Below are 18,872 nucleotides of genomic sequence, written 5' to 3'. Positions count from 1 at the left end.
TTGGCTGTAGGCTGTCTCAGATTTTCCCCTGTAATAAACCTGATGGCCAATTTTAAATATTGCTGTTACGGTTCCTAAATATTTGGACAATTGTGTATAGTTAGTGTTTGTGATGTCTGATTTATCCCGTGGAAGGCTAAAAAAAGTCCTAATGGTAGATAATGCCAAATGAAATTCGTCAGTTTTGTAACATAACAAAGTTTTCGTTGTTTTCAATGGTTGGGCATTTTAGGGGAAAAAATAAAAGGATAATTTGTTTATTCCATGTAAAAACAAAGATTATTACTATGCCTAATACAGTAAATGTTATTTGTTAAAGGAAAATACACTTGCATCCTGTCTTCCCCTTTTTACTGTTATTGCCAAGTGTGCCACAAAGACAAACCGCAGTACACTGTAGAACAACCTTCTGCCCCTTGCAATGTTCCGTACAGCATTCCTTGCAGCCACATCGTAGGAGTCTCCTTCAAGCATGCATCGCCTCTGGTAGCAATGCAGATCAGATTTCCCACCCCCAATCACTTGGTGAGGAAAACTGCAGTCGTGCGATCATCATTTGGGCCCAGCAGTGACTAGCCTGTGGTGCAGCTCTTTTGATCTGCTGAATGAGTGCTTTCAGTCTTGCAGCTAGTTTGTCTACCTTTCTGCGTGAACAGCTGCTTTTGTTCCTCGAAACTATAGACCTCTGTGCTATGGGTGCTCTTTCTCTTCTGCTCTAACCTCTGTTTCTCTTACCACTGCAGGTCTGTAGCCCGAAGGTGCACAGCTCTTGTGATTACAACAGCAGAGGACCGGATATTCGTGGCTGATAAGTCTGGAGATGTTTATTCATTCTCAGTGACTGATCCCCAAGGCGAAGCACGGCTGGAGCTCGGGCACCTGTCCATGCTGCTGCACCTGGTATGTATAGACCGGGGCACGTGTGGGTCTCTGACTGTGCTCGTGGCAGGGCCACTGTTTGGTACTGTGCTCGTGGCAGGGCCACTGTTTGGTTTGCAACTGTTGGACACCTCATGCGGGTCCCATTCATGTGTATGGGGGGGGCATTGGTCTGAAATTCTTTTTGTTCTGATCCACTCCTGTTTACCCTCCCCCCCTCCCCTATTTCCCCCACTCTTCCGTTTCCCTTCTCACTCATGTTGCTCACTCCAGGGAAACTAGTGACTGAGTGATAGAAGATTCTATATACTAGAAAGACACCCAATCCAGGGAGGAGATGCTCTGGCTGTCCCCACGGGATGAGTGTCGACCCTGAAGGTTGCAATAAGTTAACCCTTTTATCTTCAATGATCATGTTCATTAGGCCCTCTAGTTGTGCTGCTGTCCTGGTTGGAGCTTGTCTGTCTGGTGGATTTTTGTGAGTCCAGTGCAACTGTGACTGGGAAGGAAGTGTGAATGTATTTGTGGATGCCTACAACCTTGTGTGAATTTCTTACATTAGATACATATCCAACCTGCAAGCTGAGAAACGCACAATGGAGCACATAAACGAAAGCATGAAGGGTGGACCACAGTGACCACAGTAGGCCATATCCACAACACGTTTTCTTATCCCCAGAACGGGAGGCTGACTGACTTCCACAGTCTCCCTATAGTTCCCAGTTTCCCGCGCAGTCTCTCCTGCACGCCTTATCTATAAGTATGCAACCTCCTAAGCAGTGAATGTTGGTTACACAGCCCCTATTAGTCTGTAACCTTATCAAGACCAAGAGTGCCTAAATAATCCACTGCCGAGTTTTAAACTGTCAACTAGCGAGCTAATTTAATCAAGTGCTTGCTAATGGTAGCGTCCTTCTGACCCCAAGTACTTCTCATTGGCTCGGGGTTCCGGCCGCGACCACGAGTAGTTGGTTGTAGGCAGTAACTGGCGGATGTCCACTGACTCTCCAGACAGCTATAGAACAAGAAGCCTCTTTCGTGCTGCCGGCAGGGGGATGAAGGAAGGTACCCAGCGAAATCACTGCAGTGGCCCGGAGATCCTCCAAGCCAGCCGCGGCACGCCGTCCTGCCTGAGCCTTGTCACGCCGACCTGCCCGTGCCTCATCACCAAAATCACCAGCACCTGGCACGGCAGGACGGCTTCCTTATGAAGCCAGTATGACCGCATGCCTTCCTGCACAGCCTCATGGGAACTGTAGCTCCTTTCAGCAAAGATGATCCGGGGCCCCAGAGCAAGGCACTTCCAGGGCTTGTTGGCCCGCGCTCGGCTTCGGTCACACAGGCCCTTAGATGTGGCTCCCAGCGCCCCCACCCCACTCTCCTGACATTAGCAGAATGTCTTTGCTTATGTAATTAATCCAGTGATGCCATCACTGACTCTCTGGGGAAAAACTCTTCCCATGTGGCCAGGGTAGGGCAGCCACACCTGATCCAGCAGCCCTGGGTGGTGGCTGTCTGAGGGAGGACCACATGGGTGGAGGGGAACTCTGTGGGAGGGAAGGAGACTCGCCGTTAGAAACATGGTATGCCCCTTTAAACTCATGGTATGATCCCCCCCCCCACTAACTTCCAAAATCTTTATAATACTGGAACTGGTCCAATCCTTTTATACTGAGAACAGGGCTTTTTTTGACAACTTGTACCAAAACACTGAGAGGAGGGAGACCCTGAGAGTAATGCATCGCACAAAGCATTGGAACTAGAGATGCACTCTAGTGGTTGAAAGCATCTGATAGCTGCTGGGACATTTAACTTCCCGGCACCACATGGAAGATGGACATCCAGGGTACCCGACATGGGTCGAGAAGCAGACCAGCTATAGCAGAAGCGCTCCTATTGGCGCCGTCATGATGGGTCCAGACGGGAAGAGTTCGCCGCATGTGGACATGGAGTAAGTGAGGCTGACGAGAGAGGTCCAGGCATGGTGAAAACGAGAGGACAGGCGGACGCTAGCAGCAGTAGGAGGTGGTGCCCTCTGGAGAAGCTAAGAGCTGCGGGAAACGCTGAAGCCGCCAGAGAACACCTGTGAGCCCAGAGAGGGAGAAGTGAGACACCAGGGTGCTTTGAGACGTATACTGTACGCTGAGGAAAGGCAGAGACGCTCACAGGGCAAACCCGGGCGAGGGAGCTGGGATGCTGAGCGCAGTTAGAAGGGAGACAAATTAAAGTGACCCGGTTTCTGAAAGAAATGAACTGTAACATTTGACAGAAGTCCTGGCAGGAGAGTAAACCAAGCAGCCGGTTGCGAGTCTGTCACCCCCATCCAATTACAAATAAGAGGTTTACAAATAAAAGGCGCCAGAAGAGGAAAGGCGGCCTTTTAAAAGTGTTTGAAACCCAGGGCGAGGAACCAAACCATCCTTGGGCTGAAAAGGTGGTTAAACTGAAGAGCAACTGAAGAGCCAAGCGAGTAACTGTGTGTGAAGTCTAGGGGAAGGGAGCCATACTCCCTGGATTGGATAATTGCACATTTCTGGGAAAGAGAATTGTGGTTAAAAGCAGAGACAAAGCTGAAAGACTCTTGGGAAGCGCTCCCCAGCCCCTCCGCCTCCTGAGGATTCTGGAACTTTATATGCACACCTTTTTTGAACTCCTTTCGGCATTAGTTTAGCTTTGATAAGGAAATCCCCAGGGCAGGGGAAAACCCTATAGCAATGAAGAGTCAGGACACAGTTGAGAGGGAAACCAACTTATTAGAGAAAGACAAACAGCGTAATACAGTATGACCAGTGACCGGTGTAATCTGTTGTCCGACGGAGAGCTCTCCTGGTGTTTGGTCAGAGCGTATCTTGTATAGCGTGTCACGATTCCATGACGTTTGGTAACACTAGGAAGCAGACATTTGTGACGAAGCCTTGTGGTTACATGCAGAGTACATTGTGTAGCAAGATCAGTACGCAACTTTGGCGTGAACAACTGAATACTCCTTATAAGCTGTTATTTGTACACAGCTATGGAAAGGTACGGGAGCTGGTGTCTCATGGCTCCCGAGGGCAGCATTAGGTCGTGGCCTGCCGAACTAAAGCGAGGTGTGGGCATGACAGAAGAGCAAGGTGTAGCAAGAGGCCTCGGGCTAAGCCATATTGAAGGATCTGGGGCCTTGCAGGAGAGGTATAGTATCGGGACAATCCTGCCATATCAACCCCTTATTTGGTCGTCCTTGGGACAGGGTGAAGACCACAGGGCACAGGATTGTTCTATATAGTTGCAACCTAATACGCACAATACTTCAAGCTCTGTTCCATGTGAATGCAGTCAAACGCTGGGTGATGGGGGCATCCCAGCGCAGAATCTTGGCTATTCGCCCAGTGGGGCCAAACTCTGTGGTAGGTGTTAGGGTCACTAAGTAGTGGATGAGGTGAGTAGGCCCAGGGATCGTCGTGGAACAGAAGAGCCAGCATTGTCGTTTGCCAGACATCACCGTGGTAACACGACCGGGAGATCGGTGGAGGGCGATTTTTATACCACGGTCAAAAAAGTAGGTGGCTGGTGTGGAACCCAGCGGGACAGTTTCACTGATAATGTAAGCGATGATTGCAGTAGAAACACAAGCTGTTGGCCTTTTGGGAGGGATGGTACTGGAGAAGGAGGCGTAGAAATGTAAATTGGCTGTGGATACTGTAATGTGGGACAATGAAGGCCATTCAAATTCAGTAAATAACACCGGGGTGAAAGGAATTCTGCTGCTGGGGTGTGTGCCCAGATAGAACAATCTGAGGCATCCATTAGATCGGCATATGTCTTTGAGAAATTTGAGGTACTTATTGAGGTCTGGGGACATGAAGTGCTGGGCAGTATTCCCAGAAAATCAGTCAGCAGGTGTAACGTGCTTGATATGTGTTGGGGATAGCAATGGCTCTGCTTGTGGTATTTAGTCCAGGTACTTCCGAACTTGGTCAGGGTATATCACGGCAGTGTACCTAGCAATACTTTTGTGGAAGGACGTGAGGGAGAGAAAGGACTGGGTCCAATACTTTAAAATCAATGGCAATGTGCAAGAAACCATCATATCAAGTACACCTATTACAACAAGAAATCTGACCCACCAGTCGGGGCCGTATCTTGTCCATGGGATGCTTGCTTGGGTAGCCTGGAATGTGAAAAGTGAGCAGTAATTGTTTATAAGACTTTGTAGGCAAGATAGGCATGTGATCAGAGAAACATCAGTTATGCCATGGCAATAATATTCCTAACTTGTGCTATCCAGCCCTATGCAGAATGGGGCCTTGTGCCCAAAAGTTCCAAGCAATTTCGGCTATCCCTGGAGCTGGCAAGCTGGAGATGGCAGACGGCAAGTTCAGGAAGCCAGCAGGCTAGATGCTTGGTCAGGCGTGGAGCAGAAAGGTTGAGGGTCGGCGTGCTGAAAATGTTTGCCAGGCTGGCATCTCTGCAGGAAAATGGGCTGCCCAGTAAATAAGGCAGTGGGTGCAAAGAGCAGGTATACAGACCATCTAGGAGGCAAAGACCCTGGCACGTCACATGGGTCAGGTGGAGCTGGTCTGTGCTGCAGAAGGAGTAAAGGCAATTGCTGAGGCGCAAGGTGCACTCAGCCGGCCCACTCCCCCGACCTCTTGTACTGGTGGGCCCTGGTGCCTATACTCCAGGTGCGCAGCTTTATTATGTCTGTATGAAGAAACCAATTTTGAGGGCGTAGTGCCACCAGCGGATAAGGCAGGTGTAGCAGGACGTCGTTGTGCTGTACCTTCTGGTGGCAGCACTCTGTACCTCCTAGACGACAACACTCCGATACCAGTCCAGAAGTGCAGGATGGGGTGCTCCACGGAGCCTGTCCTCGGTGGGAAGGTACAGCGGGGTATCTTTGTCCTGGACCCCTGCAGGTGGCTACTGGGCTGGTGTTTCTGGCGTCACCTGGTGGCGAGGTGACGTTGTCTTTTTGGCTGTGGCTCTTCTTGGCCGGTGGCACTGTCTTTACACAGTGGTGGGCATGGTCCCAGGCGTTGAGGCCTCTGCAACGGCCTACGTTGTGGGTTATCAGCAGGACCTTGTATGAAGACTTTTGTAGATTAACCTTAGGACCTCCCAGTCTCCTGGCAGGAGGCTGTGGCACAGTGCTTCAGGAGGACGAGGACGTTCTTATTGTATTTGCTGGAAGTGAGAACTGACAACGAACATTCGTTTTTTTTCCAATATGACACCATAAAATCATTCTTCAGTTGAAGATTACATAGTTCTGAAGCCAGTGGGGAAGTCGCTGGCATCCTCATGGGTCTGCTACCAGACAGGCCAGGCGTTCTGCTACCAGTATTTCTAATGTACATCAAAGTGAGAGGAAGAGCATCTGGCCAGCTTGGGCCAGTTACATGGCGCACCTTGGCAAGGCAGTTTTTCAGGTACCCACTGCGAGCAGTGTACCTTTTGAAGAATACGTAGGGCCCTACAAATGTTTTGACAGTCTGTCCTGTGCAATGAATGCCCTTTGCAGAGTTCATGGATACTGGGAGGCCACAGCGTGGGATGAACTCCTGAAGTAGTCTCTTAGCTTCGTGATCTAATCAGCATTTTTACAGAGGTAGGCTTCAGTCCAGCCAGAGAATTTGTATATGATGACCAGGATCTATTCAATGGAGGCACATTTTTTAATTTGAGATGGCCAATTTGCAAATTCACAAAGTGTCTGTGGGGCGGGTCATGTGCCCGGGGAGGAGTTTTGACATTCTTTCCCTGGTTGTATGTAAGACAAGTGGTGCAGTGTGCGCAGTACTTCTGTGCAATGGAGGGGAACTTGGGAGCAAACCAGTATCTTTGGAACTTTGTGGTACTTTTTGCCTTACTTGAATGCGACAGAGTGAGCAACACGTGCCATGTATGGCAGCAATGAACAGGGGGCCAGTAACAGGCCCGTGCTATCACGCCCTAGGCGATCAGAGCAACACATACAACCTTTAGTTTCCCGGCTCTGTTTCTCGTTCTGGGGGGCTGCCTCTTGGAGGTCTGGAAAGGGATGTTAGGGGGTCCTCAAATGCGAAGAGAAACAGCGACACATAATCAGGAGCCTGACGGCCATGGAGGGCTGCATATTTGGCACAGTGGTCTGGCAATGCATTTCCCTGCAGAATGCAGTTTGAACAGAGTATGGGCCTTAAATTTCATGATGGCCAGCTCGGTGAGTAGCAAAATAGCGTTCAGCAGTACTTCAACATAGGGTGCATTGAGGATAGGGGTACCTTGGGCAATGAGGTAACCTCTGTTTTCAGAGAGGCTGTGTTGTGCGCCGATAGTGCAGGCCCTAGTGAGGGCAATTTTCAGCACCCTGTGCTGATCTTACTGATGGGAGCTGGAGCACTTCTATGGGCTCAAGGTGGTACAGACTAACAAGCCTTCAACATAGTTCTAGGTCTGCATTGGGGAGGGGGACATCTTTGAGGTCGGGTCATGGATAAGAAACTATCAACCGCAGCAAGTCAATCATGCAGGTGACTATACTGAGGAGTGGGTAAAAGGGAGGCACAACTGATGAGGGCGATATTGGTGGTGGAGAGGCCTAATATTTCATACTTGGTGAGGCGGGCCGCTGATGGGTGTTTTGTTTTACCTTTGAGTAGGGCCAATACAGAGTGCGGCACTGCCACATTTATGTGCCGTGCTAGTGTGATGGTGGCAACTTTGGAGCGCAGGAGTGTAGCAGCAGTCACTGCGTTTAGACATTTGGGGGAAGGAGGAGGCTACCGGGTCTAACTGATAGCGGCCGCAGGCAACTGGGCATTGTAGGTCCCCATGCTTCTGTGTGAGTACACCGAAGGCATACCCCTCTGTCTCATCATGGAACACGGTGAAGGTTTTGGAATAATCCAGGAGGGCCAGGGCCGGGGCGATGGAGAAGCCAGTTTTAATTTTGGCGCAAGCAATGGTGCACTCTGGAAATCAGGTTGGTTTATCAGGCAATGCTGCTTTTGCACGGGCGCAACAATGGAGGCATAATCAAGAATCCAAAGGCGGCAATAATTGCTCATTCCCCAAAAAGGAGAGGAGCTGTCTCTTGGTGTCGGGGATAGGGCGGTGAAGGATGCATGTAACACAGGAGGTAGTAGCCCTCTTCGTGGATTGTGACGGACAAGAATGACGCCAGATCAATGCACGTAAAGAAGGTGGCATTGGGAGGGAGTCCTAGGATCTGGCACAACTGGATGAAAAGGGACGACCGTCTTATTAAGAGCTCTTTGGCTAGAGGGAGAATGGGGGTATTTGCACGCGTTTGTGGCGCAGTATAAACAACCTTGGTCAAGGAGTGATTGGATGACGTGCTTGATATCTTCTGGTTGGGGTGAGATCCTGCACTGTGGCACTCGTGACAGAGGAACCTCGTGATTCACGGTGACGTGTACTGGCGACGCCTTCAATGAGACGGGGAGTGTCCTGTAGTGGCTTGCATCCTACCATGCTGTCCAGATGGACTTCTTCAGGTCTGAACCCTCCATTCTCCTAGGTGACCCCAACTTCGTGGTACACCATTGCGCACTTGATGCACAGATGTACCTAAAGGTCAAGGACCCAAAATATGTTGCTCTCCTTTACTCCTAGGTTAACATTCAAATGTGAAGTGGAACCCCACCAAGACTGAGTTCATATGCTTATGCCACCCGTTGGCGTAGGAACCCACTCAAGGGTGGCTGCATGAAATGAACTCCGACCGCTTCATCCCCGTCACTCACTCGGCAAAATCCCTAGGTCTTATTGTTGATGGCAATCTGTCCTTCAAGCCAGTAACGCATCCCAAAAACGGCTCACCCCTCTAGCTCTCAGATCTCTCCACTCTGCAAGATCAAGCCCTTCCTCCTGCCCTGGTACTTATGAGCGGTGGTTAATGCTCTAGTAATCCTGCAAATGAACATGAAAATGCCCTCCTCGCAGGGCTCCCGGTTGCTCACCCGGGACCATCAAAGCTGCAGCTCCTAATCATCAGCTCTAGGAAATTGGACCGCAAAACCCTGACCGTGCGTAAATTACACTGGCTCTCCCTCCCAGCAAAGATCTGATTCAAAACCTTGTCATCTACATGGCAACCGCCGCCGGTATGCCAGCCTACCTGCTGGGCAAATGAAAATCATTGCGCGTCACACTGTCTTCTCTGAGTAAACCCATCTCCAGACTTGAAAATAGGCTGGCTCACAAGGAGAAACCATGGAAACAGTCCAGTCCTCCTTATGCTATGTAGGAGCCACCACTTTTAAATAAACATGTAAGTGCAAAATTAAGGTTACTGCTGGACAGAAAGCCCACTTTGTACCACATGTTTATATCCACAAACCAAGGTCTGATGATGCCCCCGCGCTTTCCCAATATGCCACTTCTTGGACCAGGTCAGCTACCACTATGGTGGTGAAGGGTGCCATATAAATGGTTAATAACAGAACATCTGCTAGGACCCTGAAGCTTATCTATATTTGATTGTGTTGTTTTTCTTCCCAGCCAGCCTGAATCTCATGTCTGATCTGAGACTGCAGCTCTGTTTGTGCTCTGCCTTAGGTGTCCGAGACACCCAGGGCAGGTGTTACTCCATAGTTTCCCAGAGAGATGACCCTTTCCGTTAGCCATGGCGCTAGGCCTGTGGTGGCGTTTTCACTTGTTTCTGAGCACCCCGCCCCCACCCTCCATTCATCACAATGGAGGTTGCAGCTGGTTGCCTCAAAGACCTGGAGAGGTTCACATGCCTATCTCTTGGGCATCTTTGTGTGCGCGAGAGGAGGTGGCGGTCCTTGGTCATTGGGTCGGTCTCACTCAGGAGTCACAGGCTATCCAGTGATGTTACCCAATTGAAAACGACAAATGAAATGTTACCGAATGAAATACAGAAAAGTTAATATATAGGGGTGTGGGGTGGTAAAGGGTTACAAGGTGTGGGGGATGGTTTGGGGTGGGGTTAGAAGCGTGGAGAAAACGGGGTTGGGGGGGAAACCTCAATTTCTTTTTGGTTTTTTTTCCGGTAAGATCTAATTTGTTGAAATTCTTTTCAGTAAGATCACATAGATCCAAATTGCGGCTGTAATCTGCCTGAAAACAGTTCAGACTAGCCTTGTAGTAGGGCCTTGTTCTGGGAGAGACCGTTACAGAATACCTGTATGTGCTTGGAGGGATGGTCTGCCATTGGCTGACCACCCCCTCTTTGTAGTATGCTTGTTGTGTGTTTTGCACGCCCTGTTTCCTAGCGGGATGAAAACAGACCCCTACCTCACGCAGCCCACTCGCAAGCTCAAAATTGCTTCCCTATGTAGTCGAAGTCCTGTCCTTTGGCCATCTTGCTTTTTGGCTGTCTTGTCCTCTGGCAGAAACCTCCAAAAGTAAGGCACACTTTCATGGAGTCCTGCTTAGGACTCCAGTCAACGCTTTGTGTGACTGGAACTCGCTGATAAAGGGATTGGGATTGTGTGGTCCAAATCTACATTTCTTTCAGGTATTCGTGTTATGGCTGCCCGCAAGCTGTGGAGCTCTGCTGGTTCTTGGTAGCCTTTTTTGTGATTCTAGGTGTTGGAGGTTTTTTTCTGAGCACCTCCGGTGAGGGTCAGAGAAACCACCTATAGTAGAGGTCAGAGCATCCCGCATCCCCACAAATGAGACCCAGCTGTCGCTGGTGATGTGACTGGGCAGCAAAGCTGTATTGTTCAGAGAAGTGGAGAATGGCATAGTACAAAGAGCATGCTCTAAAGCTACTCCAATGATTGTCCACACAAGTATATACTGAACATATGTGTAGTGTTCATTTAACAATAAAAATGTCCGTGCAGCCTAGATGACGTCTTAAGGTAAGGAACTCTGCCCTGGCCACTGGGCAGCAATGCACCATTCAACCCCTGAATGGTTATTCAATCCTGGATACCCAGCTCCAATGAATCTGTGACATCGGAGAGGCTGCTTCTAAATTGGTGTCTCTTGGACCCCTATCCCTTCCAAACTAGTTCCAAGCGCACAGTCGCGCTTCCCAGGCTGACGTACAAATGGGCATTGCCATTTCAGCCTGAACAGGACGTCGGTCAAATAATCCAGTGATTTTAAAAAGTCAGGGCTAAGACAGCATGCTAGCAATTTTGGCCATTGTAGTGGTCACAAGGCATCCTTGCAGCAAAAAATAAAGCTGCCCAGCAGTGCATCAGTAAAATATATACAAATCTAGATGGCACTGCCACCAGCCCGTCCAGGAAAGTAGAGTAAGGGTAGAAAGATCTGGGGACAGCATTCAACAGTCTAGTAGTACTAGGCTAATACTTAAATGGGAAGATGGCCAAACGGACTGAGCAGTGCATGTCCTATGAACGTATGATATGATGGGTTATTTATAACGCGCTTAATACCCAGAAGTGTCTATGCGCGGACCCAGGGATCGATCCTGTGTTGCTCCGTGTTGTCTTGCTTCCAAGGCGAGCACTTTGCCGCTGAGCTATCCTCTCGAGACGTAGTTGGAGTGGAAGCACTTCAGAATAAAGAAATGGAGCCATGTAAGATCAGTCCGCGAATATGCTGGAAGTCTGAACGATTGAGGTTGGCAAAGCATTCCTAACACTGGGGAAGACCACTAACTGCACCTTGGAGGTGTCCCTTACCGGAGGCCCTTGTAAAACCCAGTGCTCTGTTCAATATCCACGACTTAGTTATTGTGGGCGAGTGAATAGGACACGGATGTGGCATGCGTGGCCTTGGCTTTTTCCTTCCTCCGAGAGCAATGGCTACATTTTTCAGAACCTGCTATAAACTGTATTACTACAAAATATTGCAGACCCTTACTGCGAATCCGAAAATGATGCTTTGTAAGCCCCATTTCACTATGTGTATAAGTGGGGGGGGGGGGGGGTGGGTTAACTTATACATTTGCATGGGAGGAGGCTATTGGGGGGGGTAGTCGGTCTCCCCCTGCATATATATGCAGTGAAATTGGATAAAAGGAAATTCAGTATTTTCGGATTTGCTATTTTTATTCTGATATTTTACATAGAGCCCTATGGACAGTTTGTGAATTGTGTCTGTGTTTTAACTCTGAATCTTCAGCTGAGAGAAGGCAAGAAAGAAGCCAGACATAGCTCAATCGGTCAGCAACCAGTTGGTTAGGGTTGAGGGAAGTTTGTATAGCCTAAGCAAACCCTCTACACTTGCCCACATTAGCACTGTGTTGTGCACAATTTACCCGGTCTCATCGAATAGTGTCACCTGCCTTTACATCGCTTTACAAAGGGATGTTGTGAGCTCTTAGTCACTCTGTGGAAAACGGCAAACATAGGCAAGTCATCTACCACATGTTCTAGGAGAAGCAATCTTCTCACAGGCAGTCGTTCCCATCCCTATGCCATTCCCCTCCCTAAAAGATGTGCTGCGTCTTGAGTTTATCAACAAATTGAACATTCGTACAGACAACCCAACAGTTTTTGAAATTAATAGGATAGCCAGAACAATGCATGTTGTATTTAGGGGATTCAAAATTGAACAGTGTAGGCATTTCAAACTTTTGGGGAAAAACAGAAAACTAGATGCTAACCAAAAGGAACAGTGAGGCACATGTTATATTGTTGGAAGATACAAATATGTAAATGTACAAAGTTGAAGTGGGCTTGTGAATGTCTATGCATCTGTACTGAGTGCCCATTGGTGTTGCAGGCTTGTTGATGCTTTTCACCAGGAAGTAAGTGGTCAGCCTAGCAAGTTTTGCATGCTGCCTAATTTAAACGTAGTGTATGTAGGACCAAATCGAAAACTGGGGACAAGCCAAGTCCCAAAATATTCAAATGTCCTAGCAGCCATGGGTCCTACTTTCTCTGGGTCTTGCGTCTGTAGAATTCTCTTAAGGCTAATTTCCCAAACCTAGTGAGTCCCCCAGCAGCTTTGCTGGATTTTTGGGGTTTGTTTCTTTCTCCTGCTAAGAGTGATACTCTCTTCCTCCCACTGTTAGGCATGATTTGAGGTATGTCTTTGACTTGGTATGTGCTTATGGGCTATGGGGTCTTTTACTTCATAGGGTATCATCTGTTTTGGTATGTTACACAGCACCCTCAGTGCAGTAACACCGGGGTGCCATAGTGACCCCCAAACATAGACTCCATACCCTGGGACTGACTACTGTCTCCCAGGGCATGTAAAGTCACCATTGACTTAATTAGTCCAAAATTGCGAACAGAACCAGTACAAACCATCATATTGTGGAAGTACTGGAAGGGGTTAATTAGATTGTCCCTGGGTCTGTTTCCAAGGGGGCACTGTCCAGTCCCCCCTTGTTGAGTTTCTGGCTGGTGGCAGTGGTTACCACGCAAAATATTCCACCAGAATATTTCCTATGGGATTTTCCCAACGCACCACTTTTTTGGTGCATTGTAAAGATACCGCCGGTTTATTTAATTAATATAAAATCGCCGGTTGAGTCTTTTCGCCAGAACTCTTTTACAAAATGGCATATGTGTCCGTCTCCTTAACTCCAACCAAGGTCGGGCCCTTTGTTCCACTTTTTGGCGGGCATCTCCACAGAAGCCCTCCAACTGGTGCCACTCTGTCTGGGATTCACAGGATGTGTGGGTGGGGGAATTGGCACCCTGGACTGCGTTGCCTTAGCAACCCAATTCAAACTGTTCTGATTGGCCCAGTGGTGAGCCGCCCGGCTCACCACTTAGCATGTATGAGTGACAGCTAGGCTGTTGAATGGGGGTTTTTCTGCATAAAAGCAGGGCTTTTGGGACTGGAACTTAAAGTCGCCACTGGACCTGAGAAATCCGAAGAGGGGAGAAGCTGAGCCATCTGCAACGACGACACCACTGGTGGAGCCCTGGTGCAACAACCTCACCACTTCCCGAAGACAAGAGATCTTCTGCTGTAAGAGTCTTCTCCCCCTGAGCTGGTGGGATCAACCAGTTCGACATTTGCCTTCCAGGACGTCCCTTGGTCGACTCGCCAGTGCCAAGCACCTGGCGGCTGGATAGCCAAGACTGGAGTGCATTTTTAAACTGTGTGATCTTGGGCACATTTTGCCTTGCTCCGTGTAAAGTGGCCTTGGCCTATGAACTTTGGCTCTACAGTAGACTCTGCCTTCACTAGCTTACTCTGGTCTTAGAAAAGTGTTGAACTGTTTTATTTTCATGACCTGTTTTTTTTCCTCCCTGTAACTTAATTATTGGAGTGCCATTTAAGTTAAGCGCCCACATCTGTTTTACAAATGGTGGTGTTTTGACCTAGTGTAATAATTAAGGGAGGTGTGTTGTATACTCTTGCTGATTGTGTTTGAACTTGCTTTGCTCTATAGTGCTAGTGTATTTCCTAAAGTGTGTTTTAAATAATTATATACTTTTGATACCAAGCTCTGGTCAGTGTTTGTTTGCTCCACTGTGTTTTTTGGCCCTATTGTGTATCCTCTGTATACTGCCCTACTCATCTTGAGAGAAGTCTGACTGCTCAGCCACAGCTACCAGGTAAATCTGGGTGGTACAGACTGCTACCAATTGGGTTGACTGCTTACTCCTGTAGTCTTAATCTTTTTGCAGTGTTTCCCAAGTGAACTGCACAGGATTCTGCTTAACAGCGTCCCTCCAGTATTCTTGTATGAGCAATGCGACATCTTGGAATACTTGGGTAGGAGAGTAGATCGTTTTGCAGAGGTTTTGCTCTAGTGCAGGAGTACTAAAAAGGCCCTTGATGACCTCTTGCCTTGTATAAATTGCTTTGGGTGGTCGAAATGTGGCCTAGGCTTCAGGTGTATTTGCAAGATTGTGTTGGGCCCTCACACCATACTCTCTCCCCTTACCTCTCATCTGCCCCCCCAACCCACCAAGCTAGGAGTCTCAGCTGTGTTTGGGTCAGGCACAGCCCTCTCTTGTTGCCCCTCTCCTCGGCTTTTTCCCTCTTTCTGGTCTTCACCGCGTTTTCTCTCCTGCCCGTTTTGTACTAATCTGCTCCTCCAACCTTCGTGTTCCTTTGCTTGCCTTCTCCCTTTTGATGATCTATTGTTTTTCTCATTCTCTCCTTTGGCATAATTACTCATTACTCCTTTCCACCCCATCCAATCTTGCTTCTCTCTTGTGCTGATGTTGTCTCCCTTTTGCACCTCATTTTCAACTCCTCCCTCCTTCTGTTCTCCCCTCTGCTCTATTGTACCTCCCCTTATTCACTTTCGTTTTCACTTCTCCTCCTCTGGTCTGCACCTACTCCACCTCTCTTGCTTGCCACCACACACTACATTTCACGCGTTCAGTTTCTGACACCCATGCCTCTTTTCCCCTCTTTTATACTCTTGTGAGATCACTCACAGAAGGGAAAGAGAAACTAGGCGAAAGCTGAAATAATATCCTCCAGAACTACAGGCCACAGAACCCTAAATGGGTTGGCAGCATTGTGAGCTACAGTTACTGTGAAGCAGTGTGCATTTCGGCAGAAATATTAAAGGAAATGTGTAAATCTGATGATCCCTCATATTAAAGACATGCTCATGAAAATGTGCATGAGTTTTGTCCATGAGCCCATTACTAGAGGAAACGATAATTTGCAGAATCTACATGGAGATGTTGAATTGCAGCAGAGTGAAAGCCATTCATGGCTGGAATTGACAAAGGACACTGCAATTGTGCCTTCAAAATCAACACTTTAACTATTCACATGTACAGCTAAAGTCTTATATCCCTTCTGTAATCACTGTTTGCAGGTAACCACTGTGCAAGGGTTTTACATGTTGAAACTGTGAAATTCTAAGAGTTGATTTAAATGTAAAATTCTGTTCAGCAGAGGCATGCCGAGCTCCTGGTTTTGTTTCTCTGCTGTTGGTTACCAAAGTGTGGTAGATTTTGAAGCTCTGTTGCCAGGGGGACGAATTGAGGAATTCTCCTGCTGCCCAGGTTTTATGACTAAAACCACTTAGGCCGTCATAAAGCTGGCCATCAGCCCTTGACGCTCTGGGCTAATCTAAACAAAAGCCTCCCTCTTGATGTCAGAGCCAAAACCAGATCCCTTCCAAGGGTGGGGGCAGATCTAAAGAGTAGTTTCACAACCATTGCACAGAATGGGAGATATGCTGTTTATGGGGTAACTTGGGAAATATTGATCGCGCACGATTCATGTTCGGATTCCTGCAAAGCTGTTAGCAAGCCACTTCTGGTGAGCCAATATACCAAAAGTTATGAGGAAAAAAACTTGATTGTGATCTCTGTATAAAGGTGAGAAGCCTACAAATGTGAGGAAATATGTAACATTTTACCCATATTCCGCCCACTTAGTGCCGTATTTTTCATTAATATAGTTCTGGCGTAAGCGAGAAACTACTGTAGCTTTGCACCAGTAGGTTGCACAGACCTCAAACAAGGTTTATGCGATTCCTTGAAAAATGTAGAATTAAAACATGCTGGCATGTGTCATAATATGATGAGAAAGGGCATTTGTCATGCAGTGAGATTTCCAGGTGCCAAAAACGAGCCCCAGCCCCCTGTCCCATTAAATGATGGATGGGGTATACTCCCTTGGCTTCCCAGAACACTCCCACTTTCTTTAGACTTATCGGCCCACAGATGGGAGGGAACCCTTGAACACTGCCCTATCAATTCTGTGAGAACTATGATGTCACTCCTCCTCAAATCGGGACTCTCCCTACCAAATCTTGAGGTGTGCAGATGGCCAAATCTGGAACCATACTTGCAGAGTAGGCCTAAATCTTGGAGTGAAGCCAGGAGCTGGAGTGGGACCGAGGGGCCTTGACTGGCCCCTTGATTGTTCCCTGGTGCCCCCTTGATGTCAATCAAGCCCTCTCTTGTAAGTATAAACTTCCCCAGCAATAGATTAAATAAGCCCCCTCTTCTTCAGCATTGCCAAAAATCCCCTATCTTCTTTGTTTGTGTAATTCAGTCATTTCCCTATTGAAAGATATTTCACTTGTCTTAGCATTGTAGTAATTGTTCCCATTGCAAATCCTTGGTGTTTGCCTGCGTCCGTCATTTCCCACTGAAGAATCTCCAGTTGCATGTGTAGATCCCATGTAATCAATTAATTTCCACATTATTTATCGAGTTTCGAATTCTAACTCTCTCTCTCTTCGCAGTGTCTTGTGAGTTGTTATAGTTCCACAGTGTCCCCCAAAATATTTCAATTTATTGTGAGTGGAAAACTAATTTGTCCGTGGTTTAAATGGTGTATTACAAAACAAATACCTTGTTACATCTGTCATTTTAAACCCAAACCGATTTTATTATTGTGAGTAATCTCTTTGCCAAGTGCCTACCTGTTTTGTGCCTCTGTCATTTTAACTGAAAACCCATTTTCCTGTGAGTTCCCATTGCTTAAAACGTTTGTCATTTGCAGCCTTAGTAAAAACGAGTGTCGTTTGCCTTTTCGTTTTCCTGGACATTTTGCTTAACCTTTTAAAAACCGTTTTACCTAGTCTATTCCTGTACTCCATTTTGATAACTGATTTCCAATCGCATTCCCTTATTTGTCCTTATGTTTGCATGTACTAAAATCTGTTATTGTGTGCTGGCTCGTCTGTTCTAAAGCCCTATTAGTTTTCTAGTCTAAGCCGCACAAAGTCCCCTTTTGTGCTGTCCCATTGCAGTTGTCCTAACTAAGTGAAACCCCATTTTACCTGGTGCAGAAACTGTCCCATTCATTGCTGGCTCCCATAGTTTCTGAAAACCCATTCAAAATCTGATTTTTAATCTGGTATTCCCATTCCTTGCCACTGCCTTCCATTAAGAGCTGATAAGCCTGGTGGAGGTCTGGGGAAGGGGTTAGGGGGTTGTTAGACAGAAACCTGTGCAGTTCCCTTTGGGACCACTGCAAAAGATTTAAGACTACAGGTGTTTGGCAGTAAACCCAATTGGTAGCAGTCCGCACCACCCAGATTTACCTGGTAGCTGTGGCTGAGCAGTCAGACTTCTCTCAAGCAGAGTTAGGCAGTATACAGAGCATACACAATGGGTCAAGAGAACACAGTAGAACAAGCAAACACTGACCAGAGCTTGGTGTAAAAGAGATATAATTATTTATTTAAAAACCCATCTAGTAAACACACTGGCACTAATATATCAAGCAGTTCAAAAACACGGTCACTAAAAGATATACACTCCCTTAAACGGTTATTAGACAAGTCTTAAGTAAAGCAACACTTATTTTCAGACAGCGGTGAGCGCTTAATGAAGATGGCTTAACTTGGTTAAAAAGGGAGAGAAAGGGAAAGCATAGCTAGAAACAGGTCCCAACACTTTAACACGAACACAGTAAGAGAAGAAGGCAGGTTGGAACCGGGAAGTCAAAGTTCAGAAAGCCGGACCCACTTTAAGAGGATCCGCAAGAAATGTGTCCAAGGTCACATGGTTAAAAGTGCATCAAAGTCTCGACAAAGGTTCAGAACAGTGTTGGACAAAAGAAAGGGACCAATTAGATGGTCAGGTGGCCAGCCCAGTCCAGAAGGTTAAGGATTTACTGTCACCTTGTAGCAATCTATAGAAAGGGAGGCCTGGCGGACACAGTACCTTTAAAATGGTGAGAACGCTCCAGCGGGGGCAGTTGTTCCTGGCAGCGGGTGCAAGTCGGTGCTTCGTCCGGGGGAAGAGAGGATCTCGTCATGGAGGAAAGCAGGTCGTCGTTGAACTGCCAAGGAAGAAACCAGCTGCGGCGTTCTCAATTAAAAGGAACAGTCCTTTTATTCGCGGTGCAAGCGTAAGTGGCTATCCAGTTGCCGGGGTGCTTGGCACGGGCAATTCGACCACTTGGACGTCTTCGAAGCGAATAAGAAGGTAAGCTGGTTGTTCCCACCAGTCAAGGGAAGAAGACTCTCCAGCAGGGAGATCTCCTCTGTCGTTGGGAAGTGGTGAGCCGGTTCAGCAGGGCTCCACCGGTGGTGTTGTCGTAGCAGGTCGGCTCAGCTTCTCCCTCTTCGGATTTTCAGGTCCTGTGGCGACTTCTGCAGTTCCAGTCCCAAAAGCCCTGCTTTTATACAAGAAACCCCCATTCATTCAGCTTAGCTGTCCATC

At 47.7% G+C, this 18,872-nt stretch overlaps 1 protein-coding gene across 4 annotated transcripts in view; it reads left to right on the top strand.

Annotated features, from left to right (window-relative positions):
* The window catches only part of WDR4 (WD repeat domain 4), a 210,759-nt gene that overhangs the window by 27,662 nt on the left and 164,225 nt on the right, over nt 1-18,872 (top strand). For all 4 annotated transcript variants that reach the window (XR_011283383.1, XM_069635657.1, XM_069635656.1 and 1 more), the window contains exon 4: nt 744-900. Coding sequence is in view for 3 of the 4 variants with exons in the window: in XM_069635657.1 (XP_069491758.1) it covers nt 744-900 (157 nt within the window). In the remaining variant the exon portion in view is untranslated. The remainder of the gene's footprint in view (nt 1-743; nt 901-18,872) is intronic.

The sequence above is a fragment of the Ambystoma mexicanum genome, chromosome 7p, assembly GCF_040938575.1.
Source record: "Ambystoma mexicanum isolate Mex_15411 chromosome 7p, UKY_AmexF1_1, whole genome shotgun sequence".
Classification (NCBI taxonomy): domain Eukaryota; kingdom Metazoa; phylum Chordata; class Amphibia; order Caudata; family Ambystomatidae; genus Ambystoma; species Ambystoma mexicanum.
Note: the sequence above shows the minus strand (reverse complement) of the source record. Positions and strands in the feature narration are given on the sequence as shown.